The sequence below is a fragment of the Capronia epimyces genome, assembly GCF_000585565.1.
Source record: "Capronia epimyces CBS 606.96 chromosome Unknown aczIQ-supercont1.1, whole genome shotgun sequence".
NCBI classification, from domain to species: Eukaryota; Fungi; Ascomycota; class Eurotiomycetes; order Chaetothyriales; family Herpotrichiellaceae; genus Capronia; species Capronia epimyces.
The window spans coordinates 4,365,803-4,381,333 of record NW_006912904.1 but is presented as its reverse complement, the minus strand read 5'-3'; the positions used below and the strand labels follow the sequence as shown (position 1 = coordinate 4,381,333).

The 15,531-nt window shown below is 53.2% G+C and overlaps 6 protein-coding genes across 6 annotated transcripts; 2 read left to right on the top strand and 4 right to left on the bottom strand.

The window, feature by feature from the left end:
- Positions 1–104: 104 nt before the first annotated feature.
- A1O3_01585 (uncharacterized protein) lies at positions 105–1,319 on the bottom strand (the record flags this gene model as incomplete). The annotated part of the gene is made up of 1 exon (XM_007731729.1): positions 105–1,319. The coding sequence occupies one exon, from the start codon at positions 1,317–1,319 to the stop codon at positions 105–107; it is 1,215 nt and encodes a 404-aa protein (XP_007729919.1).
- A 442-nt stretch (positions 1,320–1,761) lies between these two features.
- On the bottom strand, positions 1,762–2,844 carry A1O3_01584 (uncharacterized protein; the record flags this gene model as incomplete). Its single annotated transcript, XM_007731728.1, has 3 exons — positions 1,762–1,943; positions 1,993–2,446; positions 2,497–2,844. The coding sequence occupies 3 exons, from the start codon at positions 2,842–2,844 to the stop codon at positions 1,762–1,764; spliced, it is 984 nt and encodes a 327-aa protein (XP_007729918.1).
- A 2,007-nt stretch (positions 2,845–4,851) lies between these two features.
- Positions 4,852–6,069, top strand: A1O3_01583 (uncharacterized protein; the record flags this gene model as incomplete). Its single annotated transcript, XM_007731727.1, has 1 exon — positions 4,852–6,069. One exon carries the CDS (start codon positions 4,852–4,854, stop codon positions 6,067–6,069), a length of 1,218 nt encoding a protein of 405 aa, XP_007729917.1.
- A 531-nt stretch (positions 6,070–6,600) lies between these two features.
- On the bottom strand, positions 6,601–8,155 carry A1O3_01582 (uncharacterized protein; the record flags this gene model as incomplete). Its single annotated transcript, XM_007731726.1, has 2 exons — positions 6,601–7,422; positions 7,490–8,155. 2 exons carry the CDS (start codon positions 8,153–8,155, stop codon positions 6,601–6,603), a joined length of 1,488 nt encoding a protein of 495 aa, XP_007729916.1.
- A 2,525-nt stretch (positions 8,156–10,680) lies between these two features.
- A1O3_01581 (uncharacterized protein) lies at positions 10,681–12,264 on the bottom strand (the record flags this gene model as incomplete). Its single annotated transcript, XM_007731725.1, has 1 exon — positions 10,681–12,264. One exon carries the CDS (start codon positions 12,262–12,264, stop codon positions 10,681–10,683), a length of 1,584 nt encoding a protein of 527 aa, XP_007729915.1.
- A 999-nt stretch (positions 12,265–13,263) lies between these two features.
- A1O3_01580 (uncharacterized protein) lies at positions 13,264–15,087 on the top strand (the record flags this gene model as incomplete). The annotated part of the gene is made up of 1 exon (XM_007731724.1): positions 13,264–15,087. One exon carries the CDS (start codon positions 13,264–13,266, stop codon positions 15,085–15,087), a length of 1,824 nt encoding a protein of 607 aa, XP_007729914.1.
- Between the last annotated feature and the right edge of the window lie 444 nt (positions 15,088–15,531).

The window sequence follows — 15,531 nt, the reverse complement described above, 5'->3', positions numbered from 1 at the left end:
GAACGCTAGGATGCATAGAAGTCTTTTCACAAGAGACCAACAAAATAATTCATAACGTCTGTTCTGTCCCAGGCTGCTTTTATATGCCTCATCAATCCAAGGTGTCAGGGCTTGCCCGCTTTCTCCAGTGCCTCGCTGGACTCGACCTGCTCCGCCCAACTACCCGCATTGTCCCCCGAAGCGGAATCCAGTCTTTGCGGGGCTGGTCTTGAAGTACTCGTAGTGGTGTTGTTTGTTGCCTCTTCCCGCGTGGAGGCTGGAACAGGCAGAGCAGGGAAATCCTCGTTGACAGACCAAGCGGACTGCTGATGCCCGGGTCGGTTGCTGTCATGACCAAACCCTCCGCCTCTTCCAGGACCATCCCGGCCCCGTCCTCGCCCACCTCTGCCCCGGCCTCTCCCTCTCCCGCGGCCTCGGTCATCATGCCACTCGTACATCCTGAGATCGTCCTGTTCAGCTTGAAAGTGTTGCTCTGGCGTCATGCTGCTTTGGAACCTCCGGGGCCCACCCCGTCCGTTCTGTGCGGTCTTAAAATCCTCCTCATTCTTGCCGGCGTCCCACTCCCGCCCGCCCATAACGGCCATTTTACGTTGTCGATTCTTTTCTCGCTCCTTGTCCATTACTTTCCGCACGGCGCGGTCTTTCTCCCGCGTCTCATTCGCCACGCGCTCCCGTTCTTCGAAGCTCGCGGCGTCTGCCTGCGCTCGCGCATGGGCAGCCGCCAGGTTCTGTGACCTCTCTTTTGCAGCGGCGAGTTTAGCACTGAGTTCTTCCTCTGTTAGCTTGGGTTTTCGCACCCCGCCTGTCGCCGTGCGGTCGCCCCGCACAGCCGGAGGACGAGCATTGGTTGCGTTGGCAGGTCCGGACGCTGAATTCGAGACGGCGGTTGTAGGATCTCCTTCTCCCTCTTGAATCGCTGGGTCGAGGCTTGTTCCAACCTCTGAAGCGGTTGCTGTGTCCTTGGACAGTGGCTCCTCACTTGGCTCCTGCGTAGATGGATCTGTCGTTGTAGGCCTCGTGGGCTTTGTCGCCCATTTGGAATCTGCCAATCCACCTCTCTTGTTCGTGCCTCCTCGGCCAGGGCCAGGTGCTCCCCTTGTCCTTGACTTGGGCTTAAACCCTGGAAATGTCGTCTCCCGGGGCTCTGATACAGCCTGCTCTGCAGGCTTGAGTTCAACAGGAGGGGGTGGTGGTGGTGTTTCGAGCGAGACTTGTTCCAATTGAGCTGCAACTTTCTCTGGTGATGGAGGGGCGTCGAAAGGCACGATTTCGTCGTCGAAGAGATCGTCGTCGCCGCGTGATTGTGAGAAGTCTTCCATTTCCACGGGATGCAAGGTCAAAAGAGTGAACGTTTTCCCCAACGAATATATTGCTGTGAAAGGAAGCTATCATGAACTATGACAATACTTGTATCCGTACACGGGATTGGATTGTAGCAATGATCCTGCCACGCATACAATGGTGGTCCCAGAGATCAGACGCAACATGTCACTTGGCATTGCTCCGCACCACTGGCAAAAAAGTTGGGGAAGCCTCCTAAGCCTAAGCCTCGAGGCTGCCCAGTTCAGGAGGTTTCGCAGGGCTCAGGCCCAGGCTTGCTTCGATCAAGGCCAACAAGAGATTTCAAAAGCAGGTTTCATTTTATTTTATCTTTACAGTGGAGCTATCCCTTACAGACCGACTCTAGAGGCTGATCCACATGATGAGATGTATCTAAGGCCAGCAATATTCGCCTTCAAGGTATCGAATCGCTGTCACCCCCTAGAAAGGTGGTAACCAGAAAGGATAGCCGCCATTCTTGACTCTGAAAATACTTAGCAAGAAGCTATAGACCCCAAAGAGGATTGAAGACCAGATTATGACGGCAACTTGTTGGGTGCGAGGATCTTTGATTCGCGGCACTCTGAGGGCTAGATTGATTGTGGCAAACGCGAGCAAGGCATCTAGTTGACGTTAGCGGAGCGCGAGCTTTCCGTATAGAGCCATACTTACACATAGCAGCAACAATCTGAGTCTCCATGCCATACTGGCTTTGAAACCCTGGAGCAAAATACGTGATACCGCCGCGTCCATTTCCAGTAACGTACGGCACTCTTCGGATATGGTTGAACATGTGTCCGCTTGTGAAGAGCAGAATCATGATCAGACTGATACCAGCCCACAGGTTACGGTTCTGAATGATGGGGGTCACATAGGGGTATGCCACGGTAATGAAAGTAAATGCCCCCAAGAGAATTGTGATCGAGGCTCCAATCCTGGCATAGTTGATAGGGCGCGAGATCGAAGGGTAGTCGCCAGGAGGCAGGTGCCTCAGAAGCCAATTGCGGATGTTGTCGGCAGTTTGAGGACCGTGAAATTCGAGGCGGACAGGCTGGCCATCTGGTTTCGCGTTTGGCCCGATGGTAGGAGGGAAGAACAAGAGGACAGGTGCGGTCTGAAGTTGAAGCTATGTCTCGCTTAGCAAAGCCCTCGTCGCGGGTGTGGGTATTAACTTACCTTCATAAAGACGTTTCTGCCATTATCGAAATCAATCGTGCTGAGGAGCAGTTTGTGTTCTCCCTTGCGATCACCCCTCTGCCAACTGCGGCCCAGTATGCTCCATTCCGGATCGAACTCTCGACACACGCCGCACGCGTATCTTGCGTCTCGAGCTGTGAGAAGCACAGCCAACGAGTAGTCGCGAGGTGAGGTAGTCAGGTCATTGTATCCTTTCTCGTCCAATTCAAAGGGTGCGGAGGAAGCTTGTTTGGCAAAGTAGGTGTCAAATTTATTCGTGGTTGCCTTTTTGGCGGCGACCGCAGTCCAGGACAGCGCTGTCAGCGCCAGCAACTTTAGAAAACGCATTGCCGATGCTTGAGTTGGGGTTGGGTCTGCTGGACGGTGCAAGTTCACCAGGTCGCTGATCCAGCGTGGCCTCATTGCGGCGGTACCAGCAGCTACGGCGGAGCCCTGCGCTTTGTAGGGCGGAGCATAAGAATCTAGCCAATATCAGAGCTGCCAGCCTTGCAGCTCTATCGACAACGCGAGTCACGCCCCTGATCATGATGGCGACGAGATATATATATGATATAGTTCGGCCAGGCTGAGTCTGGCTGATGTGTTCGTACTGGTCAATAGCACGATCACACAGTTGATAAGTGAAGGTGCACCTATTCTCGCCCACTGTCGACTCTTCAAGCTGGGAATCCAACATACAGAGCATCAATAGACCAGCCTTGGGTCTCGCAAGTTTATTTTCCAGTCGAGTCTGGCCATTATCTGAATGTTGTGGCGTGATAGTAGATCGTAGCATTTAGACACCGCCAATCGACAGAAATGACCAAAACCTCGCGTGCAGCCTGAGGCATCAAACACGTGCCAAGTCCTCAGCCTGCGGTACCGAGTGTTATTCACTGGAAATCCATACAATAGCACCCGCCTAGCACTTTTAAAAATAAATGAGAGGTTATGTTTTGTAAACGCAGAATTCCTTCAACAATTCCCCTTGGTGAGGTCAGGAAGGCCTTTTCACCCACCCTGGGGCAGTTTGGAACTGGGCTCAGCGGTACAAGTAAGCTGCTGCTGACCCCTCTGTCTAAGCCCACTACGATAGTCTCGACATTAGACGTCTGGGGTGTGGTATCAGACCTGGGTTCTCCTTCACTGCTGAAGGATTGAGTATACCGGGGGTTCCGACCTGACGAAACGATCGATATAAAAGAATCCTCCTCTTCAACTGGGGGGTTTCCCTCGATTCGAACCTCTACCACCAAGCCTGTGGTAGGGTTTCGAATTAGAGTTTTTGTTTCTCCCAAAAAGTCTCGGATTCTTTTTTGCTGTCCACAGTGAGATTCGAACACTTCGTAATGTGCGCTGAGCAATGAAGCCAAGGATGAGCGCGAAATACCTACCGTGTAGTACTCCGTACTTGGGCGTGATTCTGCCGGTACCTAGTTTGATGTACACTCTCGGGTGAAAGAAAGACAGATACAAGTGTATCACTCAACAAATACTGGCCTAGCTGCTCTTCATAGACTTCAACTTCAATCTATCTCCTTTCGCATCCCTTAGCAATCTCTTTCTGTCATCCTCAGGATCGTTTCGATAAAGCCCCGGTACCGATCGGCTTGGTTCGAGTCTGCGTCGAGAGCACTCAATTCCGCAAGGATATGACAATGTTGATTTCTCTGCCGCCGAGGGTCCAAGATACTTGAGAGAAAATAGTACAATCCGTCCAAATTCGAGAGCTGTTCGGCAGTCAAGTACCCAGACCCTTGAAACAAATCCGAATGGAATCATTGGGAAGAAGATATGACCAATTTTATTAAGACATTCCAGAGCGGGAATACCTAGCACGAAACATTGGGAGATTCCTGTGGACGCAAGCCGAAGGAATTGATATGGAGAGCGACAGATACAAGGGCATGGTGAAACGAGCTGTTCTTCTTGAACTAAATGAATTGTCATCTGCAGGCTGAAACGACGGTCCTCTGCTAGGTAGTTATTCTTCAAGTTGTCGCTGGTACGTGAACATAGCAAAATAATGAGATGGAAAGGTCGCTAACATGAACAGATTGGCGCCTGAAGTTGTCTTGTCAGTGGTCAATTTGGCCCTGATTATTGGCGGGTAATTACTGACCGACTACGGAGTACGGAGTACTACCAGGTAGTTACTGCGACCTCACTCGGCAGAAGTTCGATCTGACCATCTTGGTCTACTCTGTGAAGAGTATTGTGACCGCCATCCCATTCCTCCACCATTGCTCCGTGAGATGTTGGCGATGCTGCAGAAGGCGCCGAACACATTCCTTGATTATTGCCGCCGCGTCCCTTAATGTCGCCGTCGATTGCTTTCTACCCGTACCCCGAAACATGGGCGTGATCCCCAGACGCCTGCGCAAGCATGTTAGGACTACTCTTATTACCGCCATCCTTCTGATAACCCTTTTCGACGTCGTCGGCTACCATCGCCTAAGCATAGATACAACGGCCAATAATAGAGAAGCAGGGGCCGGGACGCAAAAGATATTTATTGCAAGCATACATTGGAATAACGAAGCTGTTCTCCGAGGATACTGGAATACGGCGGTCCTTGCACTGGCCAAACAATTTGGGGTCGAGAATGTATACATCTCAGTGTACGAGAGCGGGAGTTGGGACGACTCCAAGGGGGCACTGCGCGAACTTGACCAACAGCTGGACAAACTGGGAGTGAACCGGACGGTTGTTCTCGACAAGACGACGCATCAGGATGAAATATCCCAGCAACCGGGGCCGTCAGGATGGATTGATACGCCCAGATATATGCGTGAATTAAGGCGGATTCCTTACCTATCTCGACTGCGGAACTTGTCCTTGTCACCTTTGGAAACACTGCGACAATCCGGCGTGGTGTTTGACAAGATTTTGTTTCTTAATGATGTCGTGTTCGAGGTAGATGACGTGCTGGCTCTACTCGCCACAAACGGCGGCAACTATGCTGCTGCTTGCTCTCTGGATTTTGCCCGACCTCCTCAATATTACGATACATTTGCATTGAGAGACTTGGAAGGGCACGAAACCATCATGCAAACCTGGCCTTACTTCCGTTCATGGAGATCACGAAGTGCTATCAAGCAGAACAAACCAGTTCCGGTGACGAGTTGTTGGAATGGGATGGTCTCCATGGATGCCGGACCATTCTACGGTAGCACTGGCATGACCACCAGCTCGCTTCAATTCCGTGGGATTGCCGACAGCCTTGCTCAAACCCACCTTGAAGCTTCCGAATGCTGCCTCATTCATCAAGACAATCCAATCTCGGCGATAAAGGGCGTTTGGTTGAACCCGAATGTTCGGGTTGGGTATAACAAACCTGCATATGATCTGGTTAACTCGGCAACCCACAGGATGTCGCTATTGGGATATCTGCGGGCGTCTTGGGAAAATAGACTCCGTCGCTGGTTCACCTCGGATTGGTTGAAGAAGTGGGTGGTGCGCAAACGCCTTCAAAGTTGGGAACACACCGGTGTGGATAGATCGGAGAGAGGTGTTGACTGCCTGATCAACGAAATGCAGGTCTTGATATCAAATGGCTGGAAGCATTTATAGCCCCGATCAACCCTGGTTTGCATGTGAAGGCAGGCAAGCCGGAGCATGACTACTTGTCTGACCTTAGGATGGGGTTCCTTGTTGATCTGAACTACAACACCGGAACACCATCGTCTTCAGGGTGATTCCGCCACAGCGCCACTTCGTCGTCATCTCACATTATCCCAGTCTGAAGGGAGCAGTCTTTGGCCTAGGCACTCCGGGGGCAATTTCCCTGCCTGAGCGAACTGAAGACATCCCATCTCCGCGTAAAGCAGACAAGATTGCATCGTCTCGACAGAAGTTCATCAGACAATGCCTCGAGTGCTTCAAGACCATCCTCGATGAACGTCAGGACCATAGACGGCGGTGTGCTAGAGACGAAAACTGTGATGCCATGGTGCTCGGGAACTTGATCAAGCAATTGAATCAGGCAGGTCTATTCCCCATTCCAGCAGTGCACCTCCTAGTCGCCCAACTCGGTGTACGCGGAGGTTTGATTGAGACACAAATGCTCCAGATGCCATGGCCTGCCATAGGAGGAATGGCTAGCTACAAATGAAATCTCCATCTGATATCGTCGTCACCGAGCCACGGCGCATCGGCATCGCCACTGTACGACATGGCCTCTTTCCGCCGATTCTCTCTTCTCAGAGTCCACCACAGTGTGATGGTGACCACAATGTTGGCAATCAAGTATCCCAGTGCGAAGGAGTGGCCCAGGTAGTAGCGCGGTGCCGTCTCGGTGCGATAGAGCTGGGTGCCCAGCACAGCACCGAGATTTCCGATGGAGATCTGAAGAGCGTTGGCGATCGCTCGCTTGGTCTGCCCGCTGACGTTGTTGGCAGGCCAGGCAAGGGTCAGGGCGACAGCAGGGTAGATGCCGGCGGCGGCGAAGATGGTGCCCAGGTATGAGACGCCGGGTCGATGGTCGGACAATAGCAAGATATATCCCAGCACGGCGAGCGACGACGACGCCAGGATGAACGGGGTTCGCAGACGGTAGCGCTCCGAGAGCAATGCCAACGTGACAGTCAGAATGAATGCGATGGCGTACGGCGGGATGGTCATCAGCTGTGCCTGTGCAGAGGTATAGCCTAGAGAGGTGATGATGGAGGGCATGAACAGCGACAGCGTGTACAGGGGCAGCGAGAGGGTGTGGAAGCCAAAGGCATACAGAAACACCTTGACGTCGGTGAAGGCCTTGCGCACGTTCCGCCAGGCGAAACCCTCGTCGTGGGTGGCGTCGCTGTCGTCCCTGAGCCGTTGGTGGATGAACGCCCGCTCATCGTCGGTCAGGAATTTGGCGGTGCTGGGATAGTTGTAGACGAAGAAATACGACGCCGCCGACACAACCACGGTCAGCAAGCCTTCCTACCGAGTGAGGGCATCAGCATTCATTCGAATAAGATGGACGGGGACGACGAGGACAGCGACTTACCAAGATGAAAATCCAACGCCAGCCATTGTACCCGCCGACGCCACGCATATGTGCGATTCCCCAGGCCAGGATGCCGCCAAACGCGCCGGCCAGCGAGGCGGCACTGAAGAACAGTGCAACGCGAAAGTGGCGCTCGTTGCGCTTGTACCACATGGACAGATAAAAGACAATTCCGGGGAAGAGACCGGACTCAGCCACGCCCAAGAAGAAGCGGACGGCGAAGAAGCCGGCGCGGGACTGTGTGACGCCCATCAGAGTGGCGACGACGCCCCAGACGAGCGTCAGGGTTGGCAGCCAGGCACGCGGGGTCCAGAGCTTCAGCACGATGTTGCAGGGGACTTCGAACAGCACGTAGCCGATGAAGTAGAGCGTCAAGCCGGTGAGGTACTGGTCGCCCGTCATCTTGAGGTCTTTGGCCAGGCCTTCAATCCGAGCGTTGCCGACATTGCTTCGGTCGAGGAACGAGAGCAGGTACAGCAGCGTCAAGGCCGGAAGGAGGGTGAGGTCGAGCTTGCGCAGGAGAGCCCGTTCGTTGACGCCGCCCGCTGGGACTGGAACTTCCACGTCGGTCTCCTTGTCGATGGAGACGTCTACCGGGCCGGTGGCAGCATTGGACCCGGTCTGGTTTGTGTGGGAGACGCTGTCTTTTTCGCTGGGCGACGCCATGGTTGAAGCGAGGACGAAGAGATGGTCAGGGGCAGATTCGACTCGAGCGTCGACCGTCCTTTCGGCAACGTACACAGACACAGACACAGACGCAGACACAGATCCAGCAAGCGAGCAGGAATCAGGTCTAGGCCTCGAAAAGAATATTGATTGATTGGTCAACAGTCACTCACCCAGGCTGAAAGCGAGCTGGGGGTGATGTGTTGTGTACAGTATATGTTCTCGTCCGTATAGTAAAGTATCCTATCCGTACACCAGAGAGCAACGCACAGGAAAGCAGAGCAAAGGCGAAGCGAGGCCAAAGTACAATCGTTCTGGATACAGTATTTCGTTAATTTATTTGATTTCTATACCTGGTTTATATGCAGTGGCACCGGCACAATCATATCGATCGCCTCTTCCTTTCCATGTGCACACATCACAAATCACACATCCCCTGCCATTACGACATGGGGACGATGATGTATGTACTCCGTAGAGTTCAGAGATTCCGCAGTCCAATCCCAAATCCCCAAACACACCGCCGTCGTCGATATTCAACAGGCCCAGAGGGGTGTCGGAGCAAATAAAAACAAGCCCTGCCGACACCATCGCGACTGGAGATGGCGTGATCTGGCATTAGCCCTCGACGTTACGTTCGGGCCGTTGCCCCCTTAGCCCTGGCTAAGCCTTAAGGTATTCTCTCAGGGTTATGTGGGCTCGCTCAGGGCCCGATTGGTTCCTCGGGCCTGTCTGGAGTCCGCTTCTGCGCTGATCATGATCATGGGGGTCCATAGTTACATTCGTTTTGGCTGACGGGGGGCTTGTGGCTCGTGGCTCCTGGCTTATGGCTCATGTTTCCCACCTTCCTATATTAGAAGGAGGGAAAGTAGGAGGAAGAGCAAGTAGGAGGAAGAGAACAGAAAGATTCGTCACAAGGCTGTGTGGAAAGAAGGGAGAAGAGATCAGAAGAGACCAGACGCGCCGACGTTGGAATCCTCAGGAGCTCTGCCGTCGAATTTGTATACCGAGTCACGAGTACTAGGCAAAGTACAGGGTTCAGAAGCCCAGCAAAACAACCGAAGCCTCTGCGCACCCATGACCATGACTATAATAGCTACCCAGTAGCCTCTGCAAGGACCGGAGAACCTCTAGGACTTGATGCCGTTCATTGTCCATCAACATCAGCATGGCGTCTTATATTATGGCACACTGGTGTAATTGGCATGGCATAACAATTCCTCCCGTGTGCATGCGATAGTATCTATTGTTCTCCATACTCCAATCCTTGCCTAGCACGGAAAGATTTTAGCGTTGGCGAAGAAAGCGAGGCCATCTCCCATCTGTATTCATAGGCAGCCTCGCCATACATCGGATGCAATCCAAGAGCAACAAGGTCCGCTCCTTGACCACAACATGTGCTACCACCTGTCCAACATCATTTCCCCGGGCTGATGCCCAGAATGGCAATAGTAGACATGGGAAGCAACACCGGTCTTGGGTGTTTTTGCTGATTCTTTCTCTTTCTCTCCAGACAGAGGTATGTGTTATCTAATCTTTGGACTAAGGGCGTTTGTCATATGGATATGGGGGAGAAGGGATACAGTCAACCTCGGTGTCGGGCTCGGCGTCGGCGGCATCGGCTGCACAGGACAGCACGATACATATGCTTTATCCGGGGTCGGTGGAATCTTCTGTTCCAGCATTGCATGTATGTCCACCTGTGGCCGCATGTGAAGTGATCGATCCACTTCTCGCACATTTTCCAACCCGATCGCCCGTCGGTTTCGACTTATCAAGAGCGTGCGATCCAACTCTTTGGGTCCAACTCTTTGGGAGTTGGTGCAACATCGAAGCAGAGCAGACTGAATGGGAAGGGCTATTTATACTTGCCGGGCTGGGTTCGCCTTGATACGCGCAATCAACCTTCTAGTCATTGTACGGGATGCGAGGAGTGAGAGCGAAAAGTGCAAAGGTCAAAGGTCAAACGAGATGGCCGGCGTCATGAAACCTGTAAATCATCAACGGGAGGCAAGAGCGAGAGGCGAGAGGTGTGCGGCAGTCACCAGTCACCCAGACGTTTGAAGAATAGAGAACTCTGACTCCCTCTGCTTGCTCAGGTCCGCTGTCGTGTGCGTGATCTTACTGGATCGTCGAGACTGTGAAACTCACTGAAGATTGGTGCCTTGATATGTCATATGTCTCTGGAAAGTCAACGTCCGCTCCTTGACGTGCGGATATACCCCGTAGATATATGAAACGCCGGTCAATGAGTCAAGCTCGACGACTTCATAGACGAAGTATTGCTACGGCGCCACCTTTTGCGGAATTGCGCAATTGTCATCAGCTCCGAATGCTCCGCCGTTACACCAAGGGCCGATTTAAGCGACCGGGCCGACGCCCGCCGTGGACGGACGGTCACTAACTTCACGGTTATAACAACATGAAGAGACGAGAACAAGTGCGGGATGACTTATATAGGGGAAACAACGGTTGTATTATTGTTCAATTCGGCTACTTACTAGTGGTTTTCTTCAAGATGCCGACTACCTCCCGAAGATCTTCAACTCCAAACGGCGAGCAGGATAATAAGTCACAGCGGTGACGACCAGTGCAAACTCGTTGGCGACATCACCCCCAGCTTCCCCAATCAACTTGCCCAACGGGCCGACGTACCAGGTCTCGACCATCCCCATGCACCAAGCCACGACACCTAGACCGAAGGCGGTGAGAGCGGCCAGGCCCAGCGGCAGGCGGCTGGGGTCGTTCCAGCCGTCCAGGTCGTAGTTGGCAAAGTCTCGGTGGCGGAAACAGACGTGCTCCATGAGAAGGATGACAAAGTAGGAGGTGCACCAGTACCCGAGCAGGGATAGGAAGTCCTGGAGGTAGGTGTTGAGCTTTTCGCGGCCCCCGACGGCGAGGCCGAGGATGGCAGCGAAACACAGAAAAGTCCAGATGAAGCGCGGGATGCGGGCGCAGGGGCGGCTGAACTGCTGGCAGGAGATGGCGGCGGAGTAGATGCTGATGATGTTGGTGTTGATGCCGCTGAGCACCAGCAGGGTCAGCAGCAGTTTGGCGAAGCCGCGCGGGTGCAGCATGTCCTGGATCAAGAAACCCAGACCTTCGTCGCTGTAGGCCTGGTTCCAGTCTGGGCGGACGTTGAGGGCGCTGGCCACGACGCAGCCCGCAATCATGCCGATGCTGGTGGGGATGGCAATGCCGAAGGTGGTCATCAGAAACACCTTGACCCGCGACACGTTCGCCGGGTAGTGCACGTAGTAGTCCGAGGCCATGGTGCACCAGGAGGCGGAGCTGCCGTAGACGATGGCCAGGAGGGACAGCACCCAGCCGGCCAAGGTCGCGCCTGTCACAGAGGCCGGGGTGTGGTTGTCGGCGTACTTGCCCGTCTCGCCGAAGATGATCATGAAGATGACAAAGTAGATGAGCCAGGCGTAGCGCTCATATACCAAGATGGCAGGGAGCCCGACGAAGCTGATAGCCAACGCCACGACCGCAATGATGATGATTCCCACGACCAGCGAGACATGCCCATCCGCAACCGCCGTCAGCGCCAACCCGCCCGTGATGCACGACACCGCGGCCCAGCCGATCTGTTGCACGGCATTGAGCACCGCGATGATCTTGTTGGGCCACCAGCCGAAACTGAAGCGCGACACCGAGATCTGGCGCAACCCCATCGCCGCGCCAAACGTCGCACAGTAGCCGGTCACTGCACCGCCCAGGATCGAGGCGAAGATGGTGATGAGAATCGACTGTTTCAGGCTCAGGCCGAATTCCCACCCCAAAAAGCCCGTCGCGAAGCACGATGTGTTCATCGTCCCAGACGCCCACAGTAGTGCCATGGTCAACTCTTCATGCCAGCGCACCGGACGCTTGTCTTCGGCTCGTTTGCGATTGATCGCCTCCGACTCGATCCCGAACTTAGCATCCATGCGGGCCTCGAACCGACGAAGCTTGGAGAGCAAGCCATTGTCTTGTTTGACGGGTGTGTTGTTATACAGCTCGGTGGGCGACGAGGCTCCTGGTTCGATGGAGATGCCGGCAAGCCCTTTTTTGCTGTCTTCCAGGTCTCTGCTGTCGTCTCCTTTCTCTGGATCACCAAAAGCCATGCCGGGCAGTCGGTATGTGAGATTGGGCTCCGTCTGCCACAGGAAGCGGAAGAGAACTGATAGCAGGTCCGGCTGCTGCAGAGCAGGGGGAGAGACAGGAGGAGGAGGAAAAGATAAGCTGTATTGTCGTGTGATGTGGGGGAGAGACTGTGATGATAATATAACCCATTTTTGCAGTGTGGCGCCACAGTGAGGTGGTATTCAGTATCTTTGGTAGCATCTATTATCGAAATATTCGCCTATAGTCGGGGCTAAGCACTTACTGCTTAAGCTTAAATGGTTTAGCCTGAGCCTAAAGCATTGCATCGCGGGGCCAGAGATAAGTATCGAGATAAGCCTCCAGTCACGATGCTTGTTCGTAAGCTTGACTCCGTTCCAGACCCATGGCTAACTAATAAGGCTTGCCGTCCGTACTCCGTATATCGACCCCGAGTTGAAGGTCTGTTGGAAGGAAGTTCGGCCATTGCCGTGTATACTCCTGGGGCAAGCTAACATCTGCCAACGTAAGGTGCAGTACGGAGTACTCCGTAGAGAGTAGAGATCGAAAACATCCTTGCTCTGGGCCTCGCGTCTCGCCAGGACAATGCCGCTTGACCTCGGCAATACTAACTCCTGTCAGCAGACCAATCATCTGTGCTGTGGTATTCATACTAATGCCCGACGTGTTTCCCCGATAGGAATTCTTTAATGATTACTATAGGCTAGTAAGACGAGAATATGGGCAAAGAATTCTTGAGTCTTGCTGGGGTTCGGGTCCATCAGGCAGACTAGGCTTTCGTATCTGATAGTCTGCCGTACAAGGCCAAACTGCCAATACGGCAGAGTATCTGACAAGGATGGTCTGAAGTCTTGACGGGTCGGAGGAAATATAATCCGGAACGAAGCTCGACACACTAATCCAGTTGCGGATGTGGTAAACATACCCCATGGAAAACAATTGCTGCCTTTTCCCCCACTGCATCTAAGAGCACTATCTGTTCGTGCTAGAAACATTTCAAAATGGAAGCAGAAATATCCTACATGAATACTTCGGAGATCGCACAAACCATCAAGTCGACGCATCTCGAGCTCGCTTACGAACGCGCCGTCCGCCAAGCAGAGCGCATCTACGAAGAAGAGCGCGTGCGGGCCTTACGCGTTCAGCTACTTCTTCTTCAAGACGACCGCGGCGAACTCCAAGACCAAGCTCTGCAGAACGAGGACACGCAGAATCAATTAGAGGAGATAAATGACGAGTTGAGGGCGCAATTTTCCGACCTCGAAGCCGAGCTGCAGCAGACACAGGTGGACCTAAAAGTACGAAACCGAGACCTAGACCATCTCAAAGCAGAGGTGAATGCCTTGAACTCTGCAAGCGCTGAAGCGACGAAACTTTTGTCAGAGAAGCTAGCATTAGCCAGAGAGCTCAACACAATGAAACCCGAACTAGAACATCTCAGATCACAAGCATCGATACAGCAAAATCTGCTCGCTGAAAAACTGGGATTGCAACGAGAATTGAACTCGCTGCAGGTGGAGCTGGAGACAGAGAAAAGAACGGTGCAACGAATCAAAGCTCAGGAGAAGTCGGCTGCTCGTGAAGACTCGGCCTTGACGATGGAGATTGAGCAACTGAGGAAAGACCTGGCCAACGCCCAACGCGAAGCTCAGAGGCATGATCGTGAAAGCAGCTCGGAGATTGATGAGCTCAAAAAGGAACTCGCTAAAGCTCAACGCGACGCCCAGAAAAACGATCGGGCGAGCAAGGCCGAGATTGAAGAGCTCAAGAAAGAGCTCGCCAAGGCACAACGTGACGCTCACAAGAGTGTGCACCAGGACAACTCCGAGATTGAAGAACTGAAGAAAGAACTTGCAAAGGCGCAACGTGAAGCACAGAAGATCGATCGCGAACACAGAAAGAAGACAGCGCAGTGGGAAAGCGAAAAGGAAATCCTCGAGGGAAAGCTCGATGCCTTTCGCAACAAACTCCGGTCTACGAAGGATCAACTCACGGAGGCGCAGGACGAGATTGAACAACTGCAAGCAGCGAAAATGGCCCAAGCGGTGGAGATGACGAAGGCGAGACTCAGCGGGACCACCACAGCGAATCCTAGAAAGAGGAATGTTGCACGGTTCGATCCTGACATGACAATTGGAACGCCGGGTCAAGGAGGCCCAGCTGCAAAGAAGCAACGGGCTTCAGTCAGTCTGAGCGATAAGTCGACGTTCTCTATCACGCCTTTCTTGAATCGCACTCTGAGCATTCTGCCCGAGACACCAGGTGAGGCGGAAGAAGAACCTCGGAAGAAGCCTCAAAAATCAAAGCAAAAGCAAGTTGATGGGGCTGCTGAAGAGACAGATAATGCATCGGAAGCCGACCTGACCAACAAGAAGTCCGGCAAGCCTGCCACAGCAAAGAAACCAACCGCATCGGCAACCAAATTGAAGCGCTCTCTGCCGCTGAAAGAAACCACCAACTCAAAGGGGAACACCACAATGAAGAAGCCACAGCTGTCACAGCTCCTTGAAGAGGACTCCGACCTGGAAAGCGAGCAAGATGACGCCCATGGCAACGGTGACAAGGAAAATAACGAGCAACCAGACCACGCCGACATGAAAACTCAGGAAATCAAAGAGATACCGCAGAAGGATAAGGTCTCGAAACGAACGAACATTTTTGATGACGAAGAGGACAGCGCGTCAGCTCCGAAGGTTAGGAGCCTTGGTCGTGGCAGCATCGCGCTGGGGAAGGTCACCCTGAAGGCCAAGCCTGTAGGCAAAGGCAAGACGTTGGCGGAGTTTTCGCCTCTTAAGAGGGACCGGAGGGCTGCTAGTGTTCTCTGAGCGATGAGGATGTCACATGGATGTCTGAGCGGGAGCCTTGGCCGTGTCTATCAGGGGAAAGATGGAGTGAACGAATGTCGCGTATGTCGGGTATGATATGCTTATGCTGTAAATGTGTATACACCGGACCATATCATGACGACAGCTACGCCCCTTAGGACCTTGTTCTTCTTCAACCTCGAGAAGTGTGCTTAAGAAATACTGTCAACGATCAGGCTTGCAAGGAAACTGTGAGATATTGGCCTAAGGGCCCTGTCGGAGCGGCGTGAGTTGCGTCCGTAAAAAGCAGCAAACCCATGCCGCTTAGGCTTAGGCTTCAGTTGAGTCTCCTTAGCCGTGAGGGGAATGCCTGGCTCTCATTGACGGAACAGAAAATAAATATTATCATCTTTCCCTCTCTCTACTAAATGCAACAGCGCAATTAGAACCGAATCACTCGTCCTC